General features: G+C 47.5%; 3 protein-coding genes across 4 annotated transcripts; 1 reads left to right on the top strand and 2 right to left on the bottom strand.

Annotated features, from left to right (window-relative positions):
• Nucleotides 1–2,383: 2,383 nt before the first annotated feature.
• On the bottom strand, nt 2,384–8,462 carry si:ch1073-513e17.1 (sialin). Its single transcript, XM_061665259.1, has 11 exons — nt 8,309–8,462; nt 6,294–6,454; nt 5,920–6,134; nt 5,409–5,642; nt 4,920–5,094; nt 4,725–4,843; nt 4,487–4,648; nt 4,158–4,290; nt 3,913–4,060; nt 3,200–3,290; nt 2,384–3,128 (listed from the first exon to the last, which is right to left on the bottom strand). Exons 2-11 carry the CDS (start codon nt 6,379–6,381, stop codon nt 2,967–2,969), a joined length of 1,527 nt encoding a protein of 508 aa, XP_061521243.1. The 5' UTR covers nt 6,382–6,454; nt 8,309–8,462; the 3' UTR covers nt 2,384–2,966.
• A 209-nt stretch (nt 8,463–8,671) lies between these two features.
• On the top strand, nt 8,672–11,753 carry LOC133395370 (c-Myc-binding protein-like). Its single transcript, XM_061664172.1, has 5 exons — nt 8,672–8,834; nt 9,028–9,103; nt 9,193–9,241; nt 9,842–9,956; nt 10,026–11,753. Exons 1-5 carry the CDS (start codon nt 8,820–8,822, stop codon nt 10,074–10,076), a joined length of 306 nt encoding a protein of 101 aa, XP_061520156.1. The 5' UTR covers nt 8,672–8,819; the 3' UTR covers nt 10,077–11,753.
• LOC133395368 (gap junction alpha-9 protein-like) lies at nt 10,658–16,582 on the bottom strand. 2 transcript variants are annotated; one of them, XM_061664168.1, is made up of 3 exons: nt 16,526–16,564; nt 14,532–14,800; nt 10,658–13,033 (listed from the first exon to the last, which is right to left on the bottom strand). In XM_061664168.1, the coding sequence occupies exons 2-3, from the start codon at nt 14,772–14,774 to the stop codon at nt 11,798–11,800; spliced, it is 1,479 nt and encodes a 492-aa protein (XP_061520152.1). In that variant the 5' UTR covers nt 14,775–14,800; nt 16,526–16,564; the 3' UTR covers nt 10,658–11,797. The 2 variants fall into 2 exon arrangements, with proteins under 2 accessions (XP_061520152.1, XP_061520151.1); XM_061664167.1 differs by having other exon boundaries at nt 14,532–16,582.
• Between the last annotated feature and the right edge of the window lie 1,088 nt (nt 16,583–17,670).

Genomic DNA, 17,670 nt, shown 5'->3' with positions numbered 1-17,670 from the left:
TCTGATTCTGATTCAAATGACAGGTTAAAAAAGAAAAAACACGAATGTGACCTATAGCATGTACAACTGTATTACAAAAAAAGAAAGTAAAAATAAATAACTGAGATAATGTGGTTGGATAAGTGTGCACACCCTCTTATCACTGAGGATGTTCAACACAGCAGTGAGCCAATCACATTCAGACTTATAGTAAATGAGAGTCAGCACACATCTCCCACCATTTAATGTGCGTCCAATTAACCTCAAATGAAGTTCTGATGTTCTAGTAGGTTTTCCCTGATGTTTTCTTGTTTACTTTGATTTAGTTACTAAGTTACAGTTACGTAGTTACAGATGAAGTGGCTTAGTTACAGTTCACATTCAAACTCATGTGAAATGGAACTCAACACAAACTTTGAAGTGCCTCTGATGAACCGCAAATAAAGTTCAGCTGTTCTACTAGGCTTTTTTGGAGTTGTACAGGATATAAGTCACATTGAAGAAAAATGTTTTAGAATGATTTATCTTGATTTAATATCAAAACAACCTGGTATTTGACTAGGGGTGTGTAGACTTTTCGATCCTCTAAGTAAGATATATCATTGCTCGTCAAGCAGGCACGTTTTATAAAAATGTAGGTTTTTTTTTCTTTTCTTTTTTTTTCTCGTAAGAAGCCAAAGTGACGTAAGATACCGATCAAAGGTTTGGACACGGTTTGAAAAACCATCAAAAGGTGTGTCCAAACCTTTGGCTGGTAGTGTCGGTATTGTGGTGAAAAGGTGTCATGATGGACGAGATTGAGCACATTTGAAGTCTAACTAATGTACTTCAATAATGGTTGCATTGGAGGAGCACAGCTTGGTGTCTCTGTGGAACAAAAGCGTTCGTATTGCCGGGCTCCGTGACGCTTCGGGTGGACTAGCTCCTGCCCGATTCCGGCGTGGCGTGCGAACGGTCGCGTTTGTGACACTCGCTCACACTTGCCAATTTCTCGGGCTCCCTCGCATGCACGCATACGTCCAGGTGCAACAGGCCTGACGACATCTCGTCACTGCTGAGCAGAGGCGTGTTTGAGTCTTTGTAGGTGTGACAAAACCTCACCCTGAGGCCTTTCCGGCTTTGTCAGAACAATGCCTGAAACTCAACTAACTTGTGGGGCAACTCCACACGTGAACCTGCTTGACTTTTGTTGAAAATCGTAAATAAACGTCCTTACATTTTATATAGGTGTGACTATAGTGCTTTATGTGAGTATATATGCGTGAGGAATGCAATTTATGTGCGTATATATGCACTCACCTGCGTAGGTGAGAGCGACGTCATTTATGTGGATACGGCCTGTACACTATTTAAGTAACATACACTCATCACTGTAATGTCGTTTGTTTCAACTTTTTCTTTTCTGAATTTTCGTTCTTAGTTGACGGAGGAGAGGGACTGCAGATGGACACCGACTACAAAGCATCTCTACTCTTGAGTTGACTGTTGTCCGTACACGGTCCCTGACAAACAAAACGATTATGAGCTCTTTTTAGCCTCTGGCGGACACATTCTTCACTAATGAAGTGACTGGAACAGCCTGACACATGATTAACCTGACTTTAGTTAAAATGTTATCAAACCAAAATCTGGTTCTTGATTGCAGCCTCTTCAATAAATCAATCAAATGTAAAAATTCTAAATATAGATGATAATAATCATGAGGAGTTTTGTATTTGTTTGGATCACTCCCATATTCCGTTTATATATTGTATAAATAAAGCACGACAGGAACACGAAATAAAGCCAATCGTGACTTTATAAAGTCCTTAAATTGAATCTTTCGAACATCGTTCAAAGTCGAAACTAAATTGGGTGATTTGTATTGAAAAACAAGATTGTAATTTCAAACAGCGATTTGCCTCAAATCAACAGAAAGGGAAGATTTAGTCAGTGACGCCGCTGTGCCGCCAAGTACTTCCGGGTCGACGGAAGTACTGTGAGGCAATAGTCCACAAATTGTTCACACGCACAAAGGAACGTAAATCTTTGGGGGTATTCGCACATATCGAATGTTTGCAATTTATCGAATAATTGTTATTAGTCAACAGCATTTGTGGTAATGCGCCAGCCGCGCACTTTTTTTTTTTTAACTTCTGTTGCCTCAACTTTTTTATGAATACTTAATACCCTTAAGTACTGAGTAAAACCTAGTTATTTTATCAATTTAACTGAGTGTTTATATTTTAAATATCAAGTTATATTTTTACTTGGGTGGCTTTTGCTCGCCGATGGCTGCAGATTTTGTGGCGCCACCTGCTGGCCAGAAATGCCAATTATATAAACAGTGTTGCCCGCTATGTCGCGTTTTGATTAAGATTGTTTAAAGCACGTGGGAGCAAAACAATTGTATAAACGTGAGGAATGCTTGAAATCTTTTCATTTTAATCTAAATTCTATTAAAGACCCTTTTTTTTTTTGCAGAACATGATACAAATACAGTACATGAAAATTTAAACCTGGCACAGACAAGTCCAATAAATACCCCAACGTGTGCTTTGATATTTCATCATGCTTCCTATGTTTCGTAAGAACAAATAATCACTCTTGCCATAATGCATCATGTGTTTCAATACTGTTTAAGGGTCGTGGTGTTTTCTTTTTTTGTCTGTAAAAAGTGCTTCACTTGGTCCACAGGTTTCGTCAAAGTGATCCCATACAACTGTCAACTGCAACTGTTAAGTTTGTAAAGAAAACAACAAACGGATAGTAATCCAAGAGCTCCACCTTCCGAAATGTTCGTCCGTGGCTTTAATGCCGCAGCTGGGATTCCAACCCCAAACCTGTCGGCAATTGGCTAACCGCTAGCGCCCAGTGCTGCCCTTGCATACATTTTCTATAAAAGCAAAATTAGTACCGAAAGAAAAGTTCCTGAATGTCCCATTTAAAACAACAAAGCTTGAAATTGCGATCCTAAATGCTGCGAAACAAGCGGCGAACTTCTTGCGTTAAGCGGACACGGTCGTCCTCCCCTCGTCCGCGTCGCCGTCCTCTCGCGGCACGGCCCACGGCTGGACCTCGCCGCTTCCGAACAGCGTGTAGAAGACGGCGGCGCCCACGTTGACGCCGGCCGAAACCCAGAAGACTTTCCTCCAGCCCTCCATGGTGTGCTGACCGTCGGAATATAAAAATGGAAGAATGAGTTCACGGTCGTCGGCCGTATGACGAGCGTTTTTCTTACGTCCTCTGTGAAATATCCTGTCACGATGGGGGCGACGATCCCGGGAATGGTCCCGAACGTGTTGGTGACTCCCAGGAGAAACCCGGCGTACCTGCGTGGGAGAAATGCATGCAGAAGGAAGAGATTTTTAAAAAAAAAATATGTTGTATTCATCATGTTATAAAGAATTGATATTACATAATTGTTGTTCATAGGTAATGGCATCAGTAATTGTTTATGAGAATTATTAATTAAGTATAAATGGCGGCACGGTGGCGACTGGTTAGAGCGTCAGCCTCACAGTTCTGAGGACCCGGGTTCAATCCCCGGCCCCGACTGTGTGGAGTTTACATGTTCTCCCCGTGCCCGTGTGGGTTTTCTCCGGGCACTCCGGTTTCCTCCCACATCCCAAAAACATGCATTCATTGGAGACTCTTAAATTGTCCGTAGGTGTGACTGTGAGTGCGAATGGTTGTTTGTTTCTATGTGCCCTGCGATTGGCTGGCAACCAGTTCAGGGTGTACCCCGCCTCCTGCCCGATGACAGCTGGGATAGGCTCCAGCACGCCCGCGACCTGCGTAAGGAGAAGTGGCTCAGAAGATGGATGGATGGATGGATGGATGGAGTATAAATGTTTGGCTGTCAGTATTTAACAATACAATATAGAGGTAGATTTCCGGGACATTTTTTGAAACAGTCATGTCAGGATTTTGCTGTCAGTGAATTCAGCCCACCGGGGGGCGATGTCGATCTGGTTCATGAAGACGCCGGAGCTGCCGGTGCCCCCGGTGGCCGAGGTGAGCGTGAGGAAGGTGACGGTGAGCGCCGGGCTGCAGCCGGCGTACGCCGTCGCCAGCAGGAAAACGGCAGGAAACAGCATGCCTGCGGACGGAGCACGCGAGTCAAGACGGTCGACGGGCCTCGGTGCCGACATTCAACTTTTCTTCGAGATAGCGGAAAGGTTGCGGCGCCGGCTTGCCTGTGAGCGTGAAGAGTTTGCGTACGGCGGTGACGCTGAGCACTTTCCTCTCGATGAGGCGGTCGGCCACGAAGCCCGTCAGCGTGGCGCACAGCCACGCCGCCAGGTAGGGCAGCGCCGAAAGGAAGCCGTTCTGCACACGCGCGGGCGCAGCCGTTAGAAACCGGACGTTTGTCACCGAATAACTTAACAGCTAACCAATCAATTAACTCGCCATCAATCGACTTACAACTGAAGAACGCATCGCCCGACTAACTAGCAGAATGATCAACGAACTCGGCAAACAACTAAAAGCTGAACAAATTGATCGACAAATCGTCCGAACCCACCGCCTTGAGGTCGAAGTGCAGCATGTTGCTCATGTAGGTGGGCATCGAGGTGAGCTGCGTGTAGAAGGACCAGTTGAAGCACATCTGCGTCACCACGATGGCCCACAGCGGCACCGACGTCATCATGCTCAGCACGGGCACCCACCAGCCGTGCCCGCCGCCCTGGACGTTGGCCCGCGTCGCGACTCTGATTAGCATGTTCGGGCACGCGTTCGCCCTCACGCGGTCCGCCCTTTACCTGTTGCCCCACGGTGGCGATGATGTATTCTCTCTCCTCTTTGCTGATTCGCCGATGGGTGCGGGGGTCGTCCGACACCAGGAGGAACCAAAGGACGGCCCACAGGCAACCGGCGCCCCCTGGAGGAGAGGCAAAAACAAACACCCGACTCAGTTGATGTGCACACACTGTAACTTGTGTGTGCGCGCGCATCACCACAAAGATAGAAGACGGCGGGCCAGCCCAGCGCTTGGCAGATGAACCCGGTGAGCGGCATGGCCAGGAAGGCACCGAAGTTGCCGCCGTTCCCCGACAGCGAGATCAGCCGCGAGCGCTCCAAAGGCGGCGCCCAGCGGGCCCACATGGACATCATCGCCGGGAACGTTACGCCCTGCCGCGCACACAAACACACACACACGTTGCCTTTGTCTTGCCTTTTGTCTCCAGAAACTGACGAGCTAACTCATCAACTTTACTAACATGGCAACTCAGTGTGACTGCACAACTAACCAACCAACTGACAAACCGCCTGACTAATAAAATGACTGGCCAACTAGGCAGCCACCCAACTGACTAACCGCTGTACCTAACTAACTAAATGGGCTATTCGGTTGTTATTTTTTTTCCCCTCCTGCTGCAACATTCTTTTGATGTCCTCTCAATTTGCGTGCGTGCGTGCGTGTTTTCCAAAGAAGACGAAGTGACCTCGCCCAGGCCCTCCAGCGCTCGCAGGGCGAAGAGCCAGCGAGGTCCGCGCCGGGCCGCCAGCGGCGTGAGGAGCGTGAGGGCGGCCGTGCCCAGCACCCCCAAACCCAGGAAGAGGCTGCCCCCGTAGCGTCCCGACAGGTAGCCCCCCGGGATCTGCGTGCACAGGTAGCCGAAGAAGAAGGCGCCCAGCAGCCAGCCCTGAGTCTCGGCGTCCCACGGGTACTGCGGCGTCTGAAAGCGGGCGTCGAGAGGATTCATTCTTTTGTCCGAAACGCCCCTAGGTGCCACAGAAAAGTCATCCCGCCTTCCCCCCCCCCATTCGACGGCTTTGACAATACCAAGGAATTATTTCCAAATCGTTTTTCATTTCATTTGACATTTTCACTCATTTTGCATCGGGTGTTAGCATCAAGCTCGCAGACTTTGCGGGAGTTACTGTAAAAAGCTAATATTTGGCAACGTCGCGGGAATTTCCGCGCTAGACTCGGTCTCGGCTCTCGACGCTCACCCCGTCGGGCTGCTCCAACTTCTGGCTGGCGTTCTCGCCGGCGGGGAGCGGACACGCGTGCGCCGCCGAGCCGTTGAGGCCCGGCGTCGGCCGGCTGGCGTTCACCATGGCGACCATGGCCACGCTCAGGTTGACGCGCAGCCCGTAGACCACCGAGATGCCCAGGAACATCAAGAGGGCCAGGTTGAAGCGAGCCGAGCAGCACTGCCGAGGAACTGCCGGAGGAGCACAGCGCCTTCACTTGGCTTACGCTTCCCCAAAAAAAAACATCCCAAATCCAGCCCTCCTTCACGGTGCTTCACCCATGTGGAAGGAGCCAGATAAGGACTGCTCGGCCTTGGGGGCGGTCTAGTTTCCTTCTTAAACAAACTCACCTGTAACATCGCGGATGAGCGGTTCGTTGTCTTCGCTCTCGTCCGACGGCGCCGCGTCGACCGAGTAGCTGCTGTTTGGCGGCGCCATGGCGGCCCGCTGAGAGCAAAGACGAGCGGAATCACTCACGCATGGCGTGCCCGTGTGCGCGAGCGTGCGTGTGCTGAAGCAAGGGAAAAAAGACAACAAATAGGAAGAGTCGGCAAAAGAATGTGGGATGAACACATGACTGTGAAAACATGCAAACAAAACTAAATTCAACACAGTTTCATTTGGGGACTCCGGTGTTGAAAAGTTCATTTGGGGAGAAAAGAACACCTGGAAAACTGGCCAAAATCACCCCAAAATGGACGCTTTGACCCAAAATGGCCAACTTCCTGTATCTTTTCTGGCATGGCTGCTTGTGAGTTTTTTGTTAGTCTGCTCATGACGGACAAGCTTGCCAAATTTCATGTTGCGAAGTGACCCTGGCGTTGTGGTTTGAATGTTGAAACAATTCCAATTGTTCCAACTTTTGCACGAATCTCCTCGTAACGCTGCAAGTCTACCTCACGTTGTGGCCGGCACGCGCCGTTTTGATGAGTTGCATTTCAACGCCTACGGCACATTCTTGTCATATTGAGGAAGTTGCAGGAGTGAGTCGAGGCGCATTAAAGTCACGCGGCAGCACGTCACGAGCGGACACAGAAATCCCGCCGAGACGAGCTGCACTTTTTCGATTGGTTCGGCAAAGGACTGTTTGCTCTGCGGCCGATTAGATAATAACCCTTTCACAACAAGCACGTGAAGTTCTCCGGTGAAGTTCATGGAAGCGTGACGGTTCACTTTTAGGACAAAGGCCATTTTTAAAGCTGTATCCACAAAACAACAACAAAATTTTAAAATGCAGGAACGTGTGAGCCCGTTTTGTCTTGCGGGAACAACGCAACGAACGCATTTTATTGCCGCTCGCCACGTGATCCGCAGCAAGTCAGCCTGGAAAGACTTAATACTGTAACATGATTCAACAAGTCCAAAGTCACGACACGAAGGTGAATAATCAATACGCAGAACATCAGTCCATGACAAATTATAATTCAAAGGACATTATTCTGCTCCTTCTGGTGTGTGCGCCTTGACCACCTGGGGCAGTACAATACAGACAGACAGCCATACACGGAGCTGGTTGAAATTCCTCAGTAAGCCGCTGTAACTTTAGTCGTTTTTTGTAGAGGATAAAGAATATATGAATGTGACCATTGTTATATTATCTGTATACATGTTTTGCTCCACTGTTTATGTTCAAATAGCCATTGCTTCGGGTTCTAACACCGTGATAGCGATTTTATTCCTTTATCCATCGATGGCGTTTTGCATTACATGTTATTAATCTGATTCTGAGGGTTGGACGGTTCCTGTTGTTGTTGTTGAGACTTTCGGCTTGTACAATGATAACACGTTGACCGACATGGTCAAACGTATTTTTTTTCTGCTCACCAAAACGGATTGGAATCTTGGTTTTATGGCGTTTGCACATTTTGGTGGGGAAAAGTAATTTAAGATATTAGCGTTTTGAGTACAAAGTATTTTTTTCCTAACAAATACATACTGTACTCTACGTACGACAAACAAAAAGCACTTTTCCAATAGTGTTTTGTGCCTCCTTGAAAAAAAAAAAAAAAATGTCAATGAATTTTACTCAGGCAATTTGCGAGCCCACCCCAAACAAAAGAGTCGGGGCCCTTATCCTAAACTTGGTATAAAATGGATACATTTTCTGCTAATGTTTTGTTACCAAGTCATACAACTCTCCATTGTGCCACGTGACGTTTAGCAAGCTTTTATATTTGATGAATTAATTATTGCAGGTTCTATAACAACAACTAATGCCATTTTAATAGTAATAATAGCAGCGTCTCCTTTCGTTTGGCCGGAACTATACAAATATGCGACTAGCTAATGTATCAACAACCTAGCAATGCCTTCGCTATTATATTACTTTAAACGAAAACAGATGAAAACAAAAATCCAAACTCACCCTGGTGTTAGTTGTAAGTGTTCAAACGGAAGACAAATTTATAAGTTGAACTGCTTGTGCTCTCTTCGCCGCTCTGCGGAAACATTTTGACGGCGGTGCTGTTTCTGCTCGCCTGGATTCACATGAGTCATGACGTAACAGGGCGCTTTCCGGAAGTGTAGATCTACAAACCCTGAGAGCCAGTACGAAAATGGCTCCACTGATTCCAGATATTATATAATTCAGCTCTACTAATGACGTTGATTCATTGGCTCACAATTTCGCTTCAGGAAAAAAAAGGCTGTTCGTCAATTAAAAATAAAATTGTTTTTATTTAAAGCTGTGGTGAAATTTAATGACCTATTTTTCAAGCAGACTAAAAATATAAATTACCTTTCTTAATCGCTGGTTACCGCAATAAACCTTACCTGTTGCTGTAGCGACGACTGCGTCATAACTTGAAGCGAATCACCTACTCCGTTTTTTTAACTCATCACATTTTCGATCAAAATTTAATTCATCAACTTTCTTCATGAAACACAAAAAGGTGAGTCATAAAGTTTGTTTCTAATTTGACCCCCCTCCCCCCCAAAAAATAAAAATAAATGAGAGACGCTAACTAACAGTCTGCATAGCGACGCGTCCCTTGTCTTACGCAAACAAACCGTGGAACACTTTTCTGGCATTTTTTTTTTAAAGCACAAACAATTATTCATTCATAGTTTTTACTCATGTTTAAGGGCTCAATAATGTCGGAGCGAGAACAATTTCGAAGATATCTTGAAAAAGCTGGGGTCCTAGACGCTCTGACAAACGGTAGGTGGGCATGACGTCAACATCATGAAATAGATTTTAAGTTCATGATGTGAAATTCGTTGATGTGCATTTTGTGTCACATTTTACAGCAATGACAGCACTGTACAGCGAGGATGATAAACCGGACAATGCCTTGCAGTATCCTTTGTTTCCACTGCATTCAGAAAGAAAATCATGTATATTGAAGGGAAAAAAGTCATTTTTCGAGGGGAAAATTGTACTTTTTCCTAAGGAAAAAATATATTTTCAGATGTGAAAAGTATTATTTTTCTTCCAAGAAAAATACGTGCATATTTGGATTAAAAAGTAGTATTTCTATGACAAAACCCCCACAAAAACTGTATATGCAAGAATTAACAGACGTAAGAAAGACCGCAATCGTTAACAAAGCGAAGAGTTAACAGGTGAAGTTTCAACAGAGGAAAAAAATCAAAGTTTTTTTTGGAGTGCATCTTGCAATGGACCGAATCTTCACATTTGGCTCCAGATGGAAAAATATACATCATTGTTTTGTTGACCCACGAGAACAACTAAGCGGCCCGAATGTGCGTCTCATGTGCCCAATTATTCTATTTATGTATCCGACGTGCTTTAAATTAGATCAGGAGAAAGGGACACAATCATTGAACATGTTTGTCCATGAAATGCAAAATGGAACTTGCTTGGGGGGATATCCAGGGGCCAAGTAATATACAATAGTGTACGTGCGTTGATGACCTGAACCTCGCCCACATCTAGTTTTCTGAAGCGTCACGTCATCGCTCAGGAGGCCGAGACTCTTGCCTCTCAAAAAGCTGCACTGCAGCAAAAGTGCCAGCTTCTCGTGGAGGAAAATCAGAAGCTGAGGAGCAAGGTAATTCAAAAAATATACATCATTTCATCTTCATTTTTCGATATGTGCTTTTGTTTTTGTTTTTTGCAGCTGACGCAGTACGAGCCATCACCTGAAGCTGCGGACGAAAAGGGATTGTAAAATCCCTATTTTGGACTACATATAATCATCTTTTGTTTACCGATCTAGGCCAGCGACATAGAAGGACGGGCAGAACAATTAAATGCCCTTCCACTCGATGGCAGAAGGTGCAAATAATGTGTATCCACTTGTCGCTCATACAACAGAATAGTAGCTTTGCGGTCAACTGAACAGGGTCACAAAAAGACCGCGTCATTCCGTCGTCATTCGTTGGAGAAGTAGTTTTCATGAACATGAACCGCACAGGAAACTTCTCTGAGGGTTCCAGCAACAGAACAGGAAAAACGTTGTAGGCACGAACGTCGGCTGCGTTTGGCTTGAATTCATTTCCGCTTCCGCTGCTTACGTAACGTCCGCTTCGACGTGATGGATTTGCATCTGGCTTTGCCAGGCCCTCAGGGCGACTTCGGTAGAAACAGATACTTGGGGAACAAACTGGGGGGGAAATAGAAGTACTGGTTCCACTCCTGCCCTTAAGCAAACGTAAAACAGTACAGAAAAAAAACCAAACATTTTTGCCGTTATATACAATACCCATTTGGATAACATGGCACAACAGAAGAAAACCCGTGCACACAAAATAGTTGCACTCTTTTATTAACTGCTCATACTAAAAAGGACAAATATTTACAGTCCATTTGGCATGTTGATTTTTAAGAGGTAGCTAGCCCTGGCCCAACCTTTATGCTCGTTTCGTCGTGTCGTCTGGTTGGTTGAAAAAAGTAAACGGCCTACTTTGACACAGTGGGGTCGAAAGCCGTTTTCAAATGCGGGGAGTCCAAGTCAAAAGAAATACCGGTACTCTAGAACAGATGCCTGAAAAATCTACCCAAGCGCTACAGGACGTCCTCGAGTTACGCCGCGCTCGACCTACGACGTTTCGACTTGACGACGCCCGTGCCTCGTCCGCCGTTGTGTCCCAGCACCGCCGCAGTGTTTCTGCTTAGCTAGCGCATAGCGCTTGTTTGTGTTTGTGCGCCGGGAGTATCTTTGCCTTTTTTCACACTCTCAGCAGTAATGGTAAGTACAGCATCTTTTTTAAAAATGTGTTTTATTTGAATGTATTTTAGTTTCTTTCTACGAAGTGTTAACCTTTCCCGACCACGGTCACCTGAGCGTGGCGGGTGTCGACTCCCTTCTCTCGTGGCACAGCCGAGCTGGGCGGCGGCAACAATAAAGGCACGAAGCGCCGATTTGCTGCTTTAACGGCTTCGACGTCAACGGGTCCCTCCGCTAATCGCCGTCACGACGCTTGCCACGCCACACACTCGCACCGGCGCGCACTCCTGACCCTCTCACACATCGACGCACACACTGAGCTGCCTGTCACAATCACGTGGGAGAATACCGGTAACAGAAGTATTTTGCCGTAGATTTCGACTTTAACGGTGAAATCAGACTTACGCGGGAAATGGTGTTACGTCGCCAGCGTAGGAACGGAACTCGTTCGTAAATCGAGGACGTCCTGTATAATGAAGTATTTGGACTTTGTTACACTGCAGAGGTTGAAAAATGCCTGAAATTTGTCAGAAAAATAAAGATCCAGAGAACTGTGACCAAGTATTTGTACTTTGTTACTTTCCACCACTGCCTTCCCACCAGGAAAATAAGGACTTAAGTCCAGACACCTGAATAATCTACTTAAGTACTGTAACGAAGTATTTGTATTTCGTTACTTCCCACCCTTGCCTGTCACAAACTGTCCGCCAGAGAGGGGCCCATCAAATCTGCAGGGCGGCGGGCGCCCGCCTGCTGCTGCTGCCGCCGCTGCTGGTCACCGACACCCGCCGTTTGGGGGAGGAGGCGGCGGGGCTGGGGCTGTCTCGGCTGCGTCGGGACGGCGAGCTGGCGTCGCCGCCCGAGTCCGGGCTCTGGGGCCTGCCGGGCCTCCTCACGCTGTCCGGCTTGGAGAGCAGGTTCCTGGCGCGCGGGCCCGCGCTTCCGTTTCCTCCGCGGAGCTTCACGGCGCCGCCCCGGTAGGAGTCCCCGCTGTCTGACGCGTTGCCCTCCAGGACCGTGGAGCAGTTCCACTGCGGACTCGGTCTCCGGGACTTCCGGGCCACGACTGGGAGAGTGGCGCAGGAGGCCGGGTCGGAGGAGGCGGGGTACTCGGCGCGGTCCGGCTCGTCGGCGTCCTTGTCGGCAGGTGGCGAGCGGGTTTCGCTGCTTGTGTTGTTGCTGTTCTGATCGGTGGGGCTGGGGACGCCCTCTTTGCTCTCCTTGAAGCCCCCCGGCTTGACGCCCGGGTCTTCCTGGATGGGTACGAAAGCCGATGCGGTGTTGAGCAGCGGGTAGTTGGGCCCGTTGCCCTGCTTCTCCAGCAGCAAGGTGTAGCTGCTGGGCGCCGTGGGGATGGTAGCCTTGCGGCCCCCCGCCGAGGTGCCCACACACACCTGGTGCACCACCGAGTTGTTCTTGGACTTGTTTACGTAGAAGTCATCCAGATCCTCCTTGATATGTGGGTAGTATTCCAGAATGCCCTTCTTAATCTTCTTGTAGCCCAGGTGCATGATCTCCAGGAGGCTGAGGAACAAGGAAATGCAGGCGATCGCCTGCATGAAGACCATGAAAACGGTTTTCTCGGTGGGCCGCGACACGAAGCAGTCCACCACGTTGGGGCAGGGCTGGCGATCACACTTGTAGAGCGGGCTGAGGCGGTGCCCGTAGAGGACCAGCTGGCCCGTCATGAAGCTGACCTCCACCACGGCGCGGGTGACGATGTGCGCCACGTAGGTACAAAGGAGCGAGCCCCTCAGCGGGGCCTTATTGAGCTTGCCCTGTTCCAGCCCCCGCATCTCTTTCTCGATTCGGCGCCGGGCGTCCGCCATCTCGGCGTCCACCGACTCCAGCTCGCGGCGTAGCGCCACCTTCTTGCAGTGGCGCTCTTTCTCCAGGGCGCGCAGCCGGTAGATGGCGTGGCCCATGTAGACCAGCGAGGGCGAGGAGACGAAGATGACCTGTGAAATGGAAAATGTGTTATAGTAGAAGCTATTTCAGTTGTATTCCTTGGCCTTCAATAGTGAACCGTGCACGAGATCCAGTTCAAACTGAAACTACAAACTATGGGTTTTCTCAGGTCGCCCGTCAACGAGCAGCGTGACGATGAGACCAACGAGGGCGGACTTGCTAGGGAGAGTCATCACCGGTGATGAGTCCCGGCTCTTCGTGTGTGTGTGTGTGACCCGGAGGACCAAATGTCACAAAGTTCAGTGGAAAAGTCCGACGTCACCGAGACCAAAGAAAGCAAGAGACTCAAAGTCCAAAGTCTTGTTGATATTCTTCAACGTGAGCTGCATCGTCTTCTTGCCACAGGGCCAGACGATCAACCAGCAAGTCTACAAAAAGATCCTGCTGCGAGAGTTATGGTAGTACAACACACCTGCTCGCGATGCCCTAAGCATCTGACAGTTCCTGGACAAGAAGAATGTCACCGTGCTGGGGGAACCAACCTTCCTACTCACCTGATCTGGCTTTGTGATTTTATCCTCTTTCCCAAGCTCAAGGGATGAATGACATCAAGACGGCGAGATAACGGAGCTACGGAGGATCCTGGAAGAATCCTTCCAGGAGTGCACGAAGGTGTGGCAGAGAACTTTGGGAAAGTGTGTTAGAATCCAGGAGCATTACTTGGAAGGGGAAAACTTGGAGTTTGGATTTGAAGTATATTTTTTGTGACAACACACCTGGTACTTTTCTGACACACCTCATAGGTGGATGTTAGATATTTTGTCCAATCAGATTTCCGCCTCCATGCGTTGCCAAATCAATCTGATCTGCCCAGGGCCTTCAGAATCAGTAGCTTATGTAACTTGCAATGGGACTCTTTCTTTAACAAGCATTTTTTTCTTCCGATTGCTTGGTTGGAGCAAAACCTGTTACAGCCAACATCCTCTGGTGAGTATCCATCCATCCATTTTCTTCCGCTTATCCGGGGTCGGGTCGCGGGGTCAGCAACTTCAGCAGGGAAGCCCAGACTCCCCTCTCCATAGTCAATTGGTCCAACTCTTCGGGACAGATCACGAGGCGTTCCAAGGGCAGCCGGGAGACGGACGGACGTCTCTCCAGCGTGTCCTGGGTCGTCCCTGGGGCCTCCCCGCGCTGGGACGTGCCTGGAACACCTCAACAGGGAGCTCTCCAGGGGATATGCGAAACAGATGCCCGAGCAATGCAGAGTAGTCTGGTGAGTATGAAGTTTTTTTTCTGTTTTTTTGTCACGTTATCAGATACATTCTGAACTGCTCCAGATGATGTATGTGGCACAGCTGTGTGCTGTTCTATTGTGTTGCATTGTGCAATTGCGACATGATAGTGGAAAACAACTGTTTTCGTGTGATACGTTTCCTGGTCTGGATCATTTGCATGTGGGGAGGTATAAAGATCTGAGTTTCAAACCTGCTCTGGTCCAGATACCTTTCAGCTATTATCTACATGAGGAGTAAATTTGTTCCACAACACCTGCAGGACCCAGTAGCGGATGAGCGAGATGGGGAAGGCCTGATCGTAACACACGTTGCGGCAGCCCGGCTGCTCCGTGTTGCAGATGAAGTCCGACTGCTCGTCGTTCCACACGTCCTCGGCGGCCACGCCCAGCACCAGCATGCGGAAGATGAACAGGATGGTCAGCCAGATCTTGCCCACCATGGTGGAGTGGATGTGCACCTCCTCCAAGATGCCACCCAGGAAGTTCCAGTCACCCATTTTAGATTATTTGCATTATATGAGATCTACAAGGAACGAGAAGATCCAACATGAGACGATTCAGAGTACAGTGAATCCCCCGCAGAAACCCAACCAAGAAGAAGCAGAGATGGTCCCCTACTACATGTGGACAAAATTGTTGGCACCCCCGTGTTAATGAAAGAAAAGCCCACTGTAGTCACAGAGATGACTTGAATGTGACAAAAGCAATAATACAAATGTAATGAAAATTAACCATTTCAAATTAGACATTGCATTTGAATTGTGGTTCTACAGAATCACTTTAAAAAAACAAACTCATGAAACAGGCCTTGCCAGAAACGATGGTACCCTTAATACTTAGTTGCACCACCTTTTGAGGTTCCAATTAATGCAATCAAAGGATTTTTCAAACGTTCAACGTTGGACTTATGCACCTGTGAGCAGCTATTTTGGCTCACTCTTCAAGAGCAAACTGCTCCAGGTTTGTCAGGTTTGAAGGGTGCTTTCAACAGGCGGCATGTTTCAGCTCGTTCCACAGAAGTTCGATAGGGTTTCGATTGAAGGCCACTTCAGAAGAGTCCAATGTTTTGCTCTTAGCCATTCTTGCATGTTTTTAGCTGTGTTTTGGCTCATTCTCCTGTTGCAAGACCCACGACCCGCAACTGAGACCAAGCTTTCAAGCTCTAAAATACCTTGATACTCTTGAGATTTCATTGTACTCTGCACACATTCAAGACACCCTGTGGCAGATTAACCCAAGCAGCCCCAGAACATAACAGAGCCTCCTCCATGTTTCACAGCAGGGACAGTGTTCTTTTCTCGGTATGCTTCATTTTTGCGTCTGTGAACATAGAACTGATGTGCCTTGCCAAAATGTTCCAGTTGTGTCTCGTCTGTCCATAGGACATTCTCCCAGAAGCTTTGTGGCTTGTCAACATGCAGTTTGGGAAATTCCAGTCTGGCTTTTTTATGATTTATTTTCAACAGTGATTGTGATCTTTGATTGTCTCCCGTGAAGTCCACTTTGGTTGAAACGACGACGGATGGTGCGATCTGACACTGATGTACCTTGACCTTGGAATGCACCTGCTCATTTCTTTGGAAGTTGTTCTGGGATCTTTTGTTAATATTCATATCATCCGTTTATTCAATTCATCAATTTTCCTCCTGCAGCTACATCCAAGGAGGTTGGCTACAGTCCCGTGGATCTTCAATTTCTGAATTTGTGAAACTGTAATCACAGGAACATAAAGCTTGTCTTATAGCCTTTAACTTCAACATGCTTGTCTATCATTTCCTTTGTAATCTCCTGAGACAACTTTCGCTGTCACTGTTGCATGTTTATTGTGGTACCCACCATGTCAGCAAACAGCACAATCATTACTTGTCACCCTTTAAATTGGCTGACTGACTGAATACAAGTATGTAGACACGTGATGCTAATTAGAGGACACACCTTGTTTGAACATGTCCCTAAAGTCAAATTATTTTCAATCTTATCTCGGGCTACCATTTTTGTCCAGGTCTGCTTCACGAATTTTTATTTATTATTATTATTTTTTTTTTTTAAATCATTCTGTTGAACCACAATTCAAAAGCAATGTCAGATTTTCATTGGTTTATTCTCAGGATTTTTTTATTTATTACTTATTTCAGATTCAAGTTATTTCTGTGACCCCCATGGGTTTTTCTTTCATTAACAGAGGGGTACCAACAATTTTGTTCACATGTATGCCATTATCAAGTCATTTTAAGAACAAAAAACTAACCTTTCATCCTGGATATGACCTGTTGTCCCGAAAGGATCCTTTCCCCCCCCCCCCCCCCCCTCCAATTTAAAGAGCTACCAAAACCAAAACCATCTTCGACTCGCAGTGTTGCTGCTGCAAAACGGGACAAACCAACTAATGATCCCTGCCAGCCGCTGCGACCCTTCGTTCAGAGCGGGAGAGCCGATCGATGGCGGCGAAGCTCTCTTGCCGTTTCCCCTTGCGGCGCTGTTCTCACACGCTTCACACATCCACGTTCTATTGCTTGGCCTCCACCAAGGCTTCACAAACCAGTTGGATCCCTGGGTAGGGACGTAAAACGCCCACTTGATGGGGTCAATTTTCTGATATTTGGCTGGTGCCTCCAGATAGCTGCAGAGCTTCACTGTGGATTTCTGATGTAATACATATTTATACTCTTAATTTCCTCCAGGATAATATAAGTATATGAAGTGAAAATTAATGAAGTCAAACCTGCAAACACACTGTGGGATCAATGCGTTTTTTCACTCGATGGAGTGCGTCCCATTTCACGCTTGGCCGCTCGCACACCGGGAATGTGGTTCAAGCTTTCCCTCCCCTCCCCCGCGTTGCACGCCGTCCCAGTCTAAAAATAAATCAAATCAAATCAATGTAATGCTTCCCACTGACTGGTTCATTCGTTGCTTAAAAAGCGTTATAACACCACCACGCAGATGCTGTTCGTTAGCCCATTAATGGTATTTCCCATTATGTGTTGGCATTAAGCTAGTGGACTTCAAGGCAAAGTTATGATTATCTTTTAAATGTGTAACTCCACCGGGGTTCAGTCCCCGGCCCCGCCTGTGTGGAGTTTGCATGTTCTCCCCGTGCCTGTGTGGCTTTTCTCCGGGCACTCCGGTTTCCTCCCACATCCCAAAAACATGCGGTAGGTTGATTGGAGAATCTAAATTGCCCGTAGGTGTGAATGGTTGGTTGTTTCTATAGTTGCCCTGCGATTGGCTGGCAACCAGTTCAGGGTGTACCCCGCCTCCTGCCCGAAGATAGCTGGGATAGGCTCCAGCACTCCCCGTGACCCCAGTGAGGAGAAGCGGCTCGGATGGATGGATGGGTAACTCCTAGTTTCACATTTTGACATTTAACTAATTGAAAGTGGCATTAAACAG

This window comes from Phycodurus eques, chromosome 20 (assembly GCF_024500275.1).
Source record: "Phycodurus eques isolate BA_2022a chromosome 20, UOR_Pequ_1.1, whole genome shotgun sequence".
NCBI lineage: Eukaryota > Metazoa > Chordata > Actinopteri > Syngnathiformes > Syngnathidae > Phycodurus > Phycodurus eques.
This window is presented reverse-complemented; position numbering and strand designations above follow the sequence as displayed.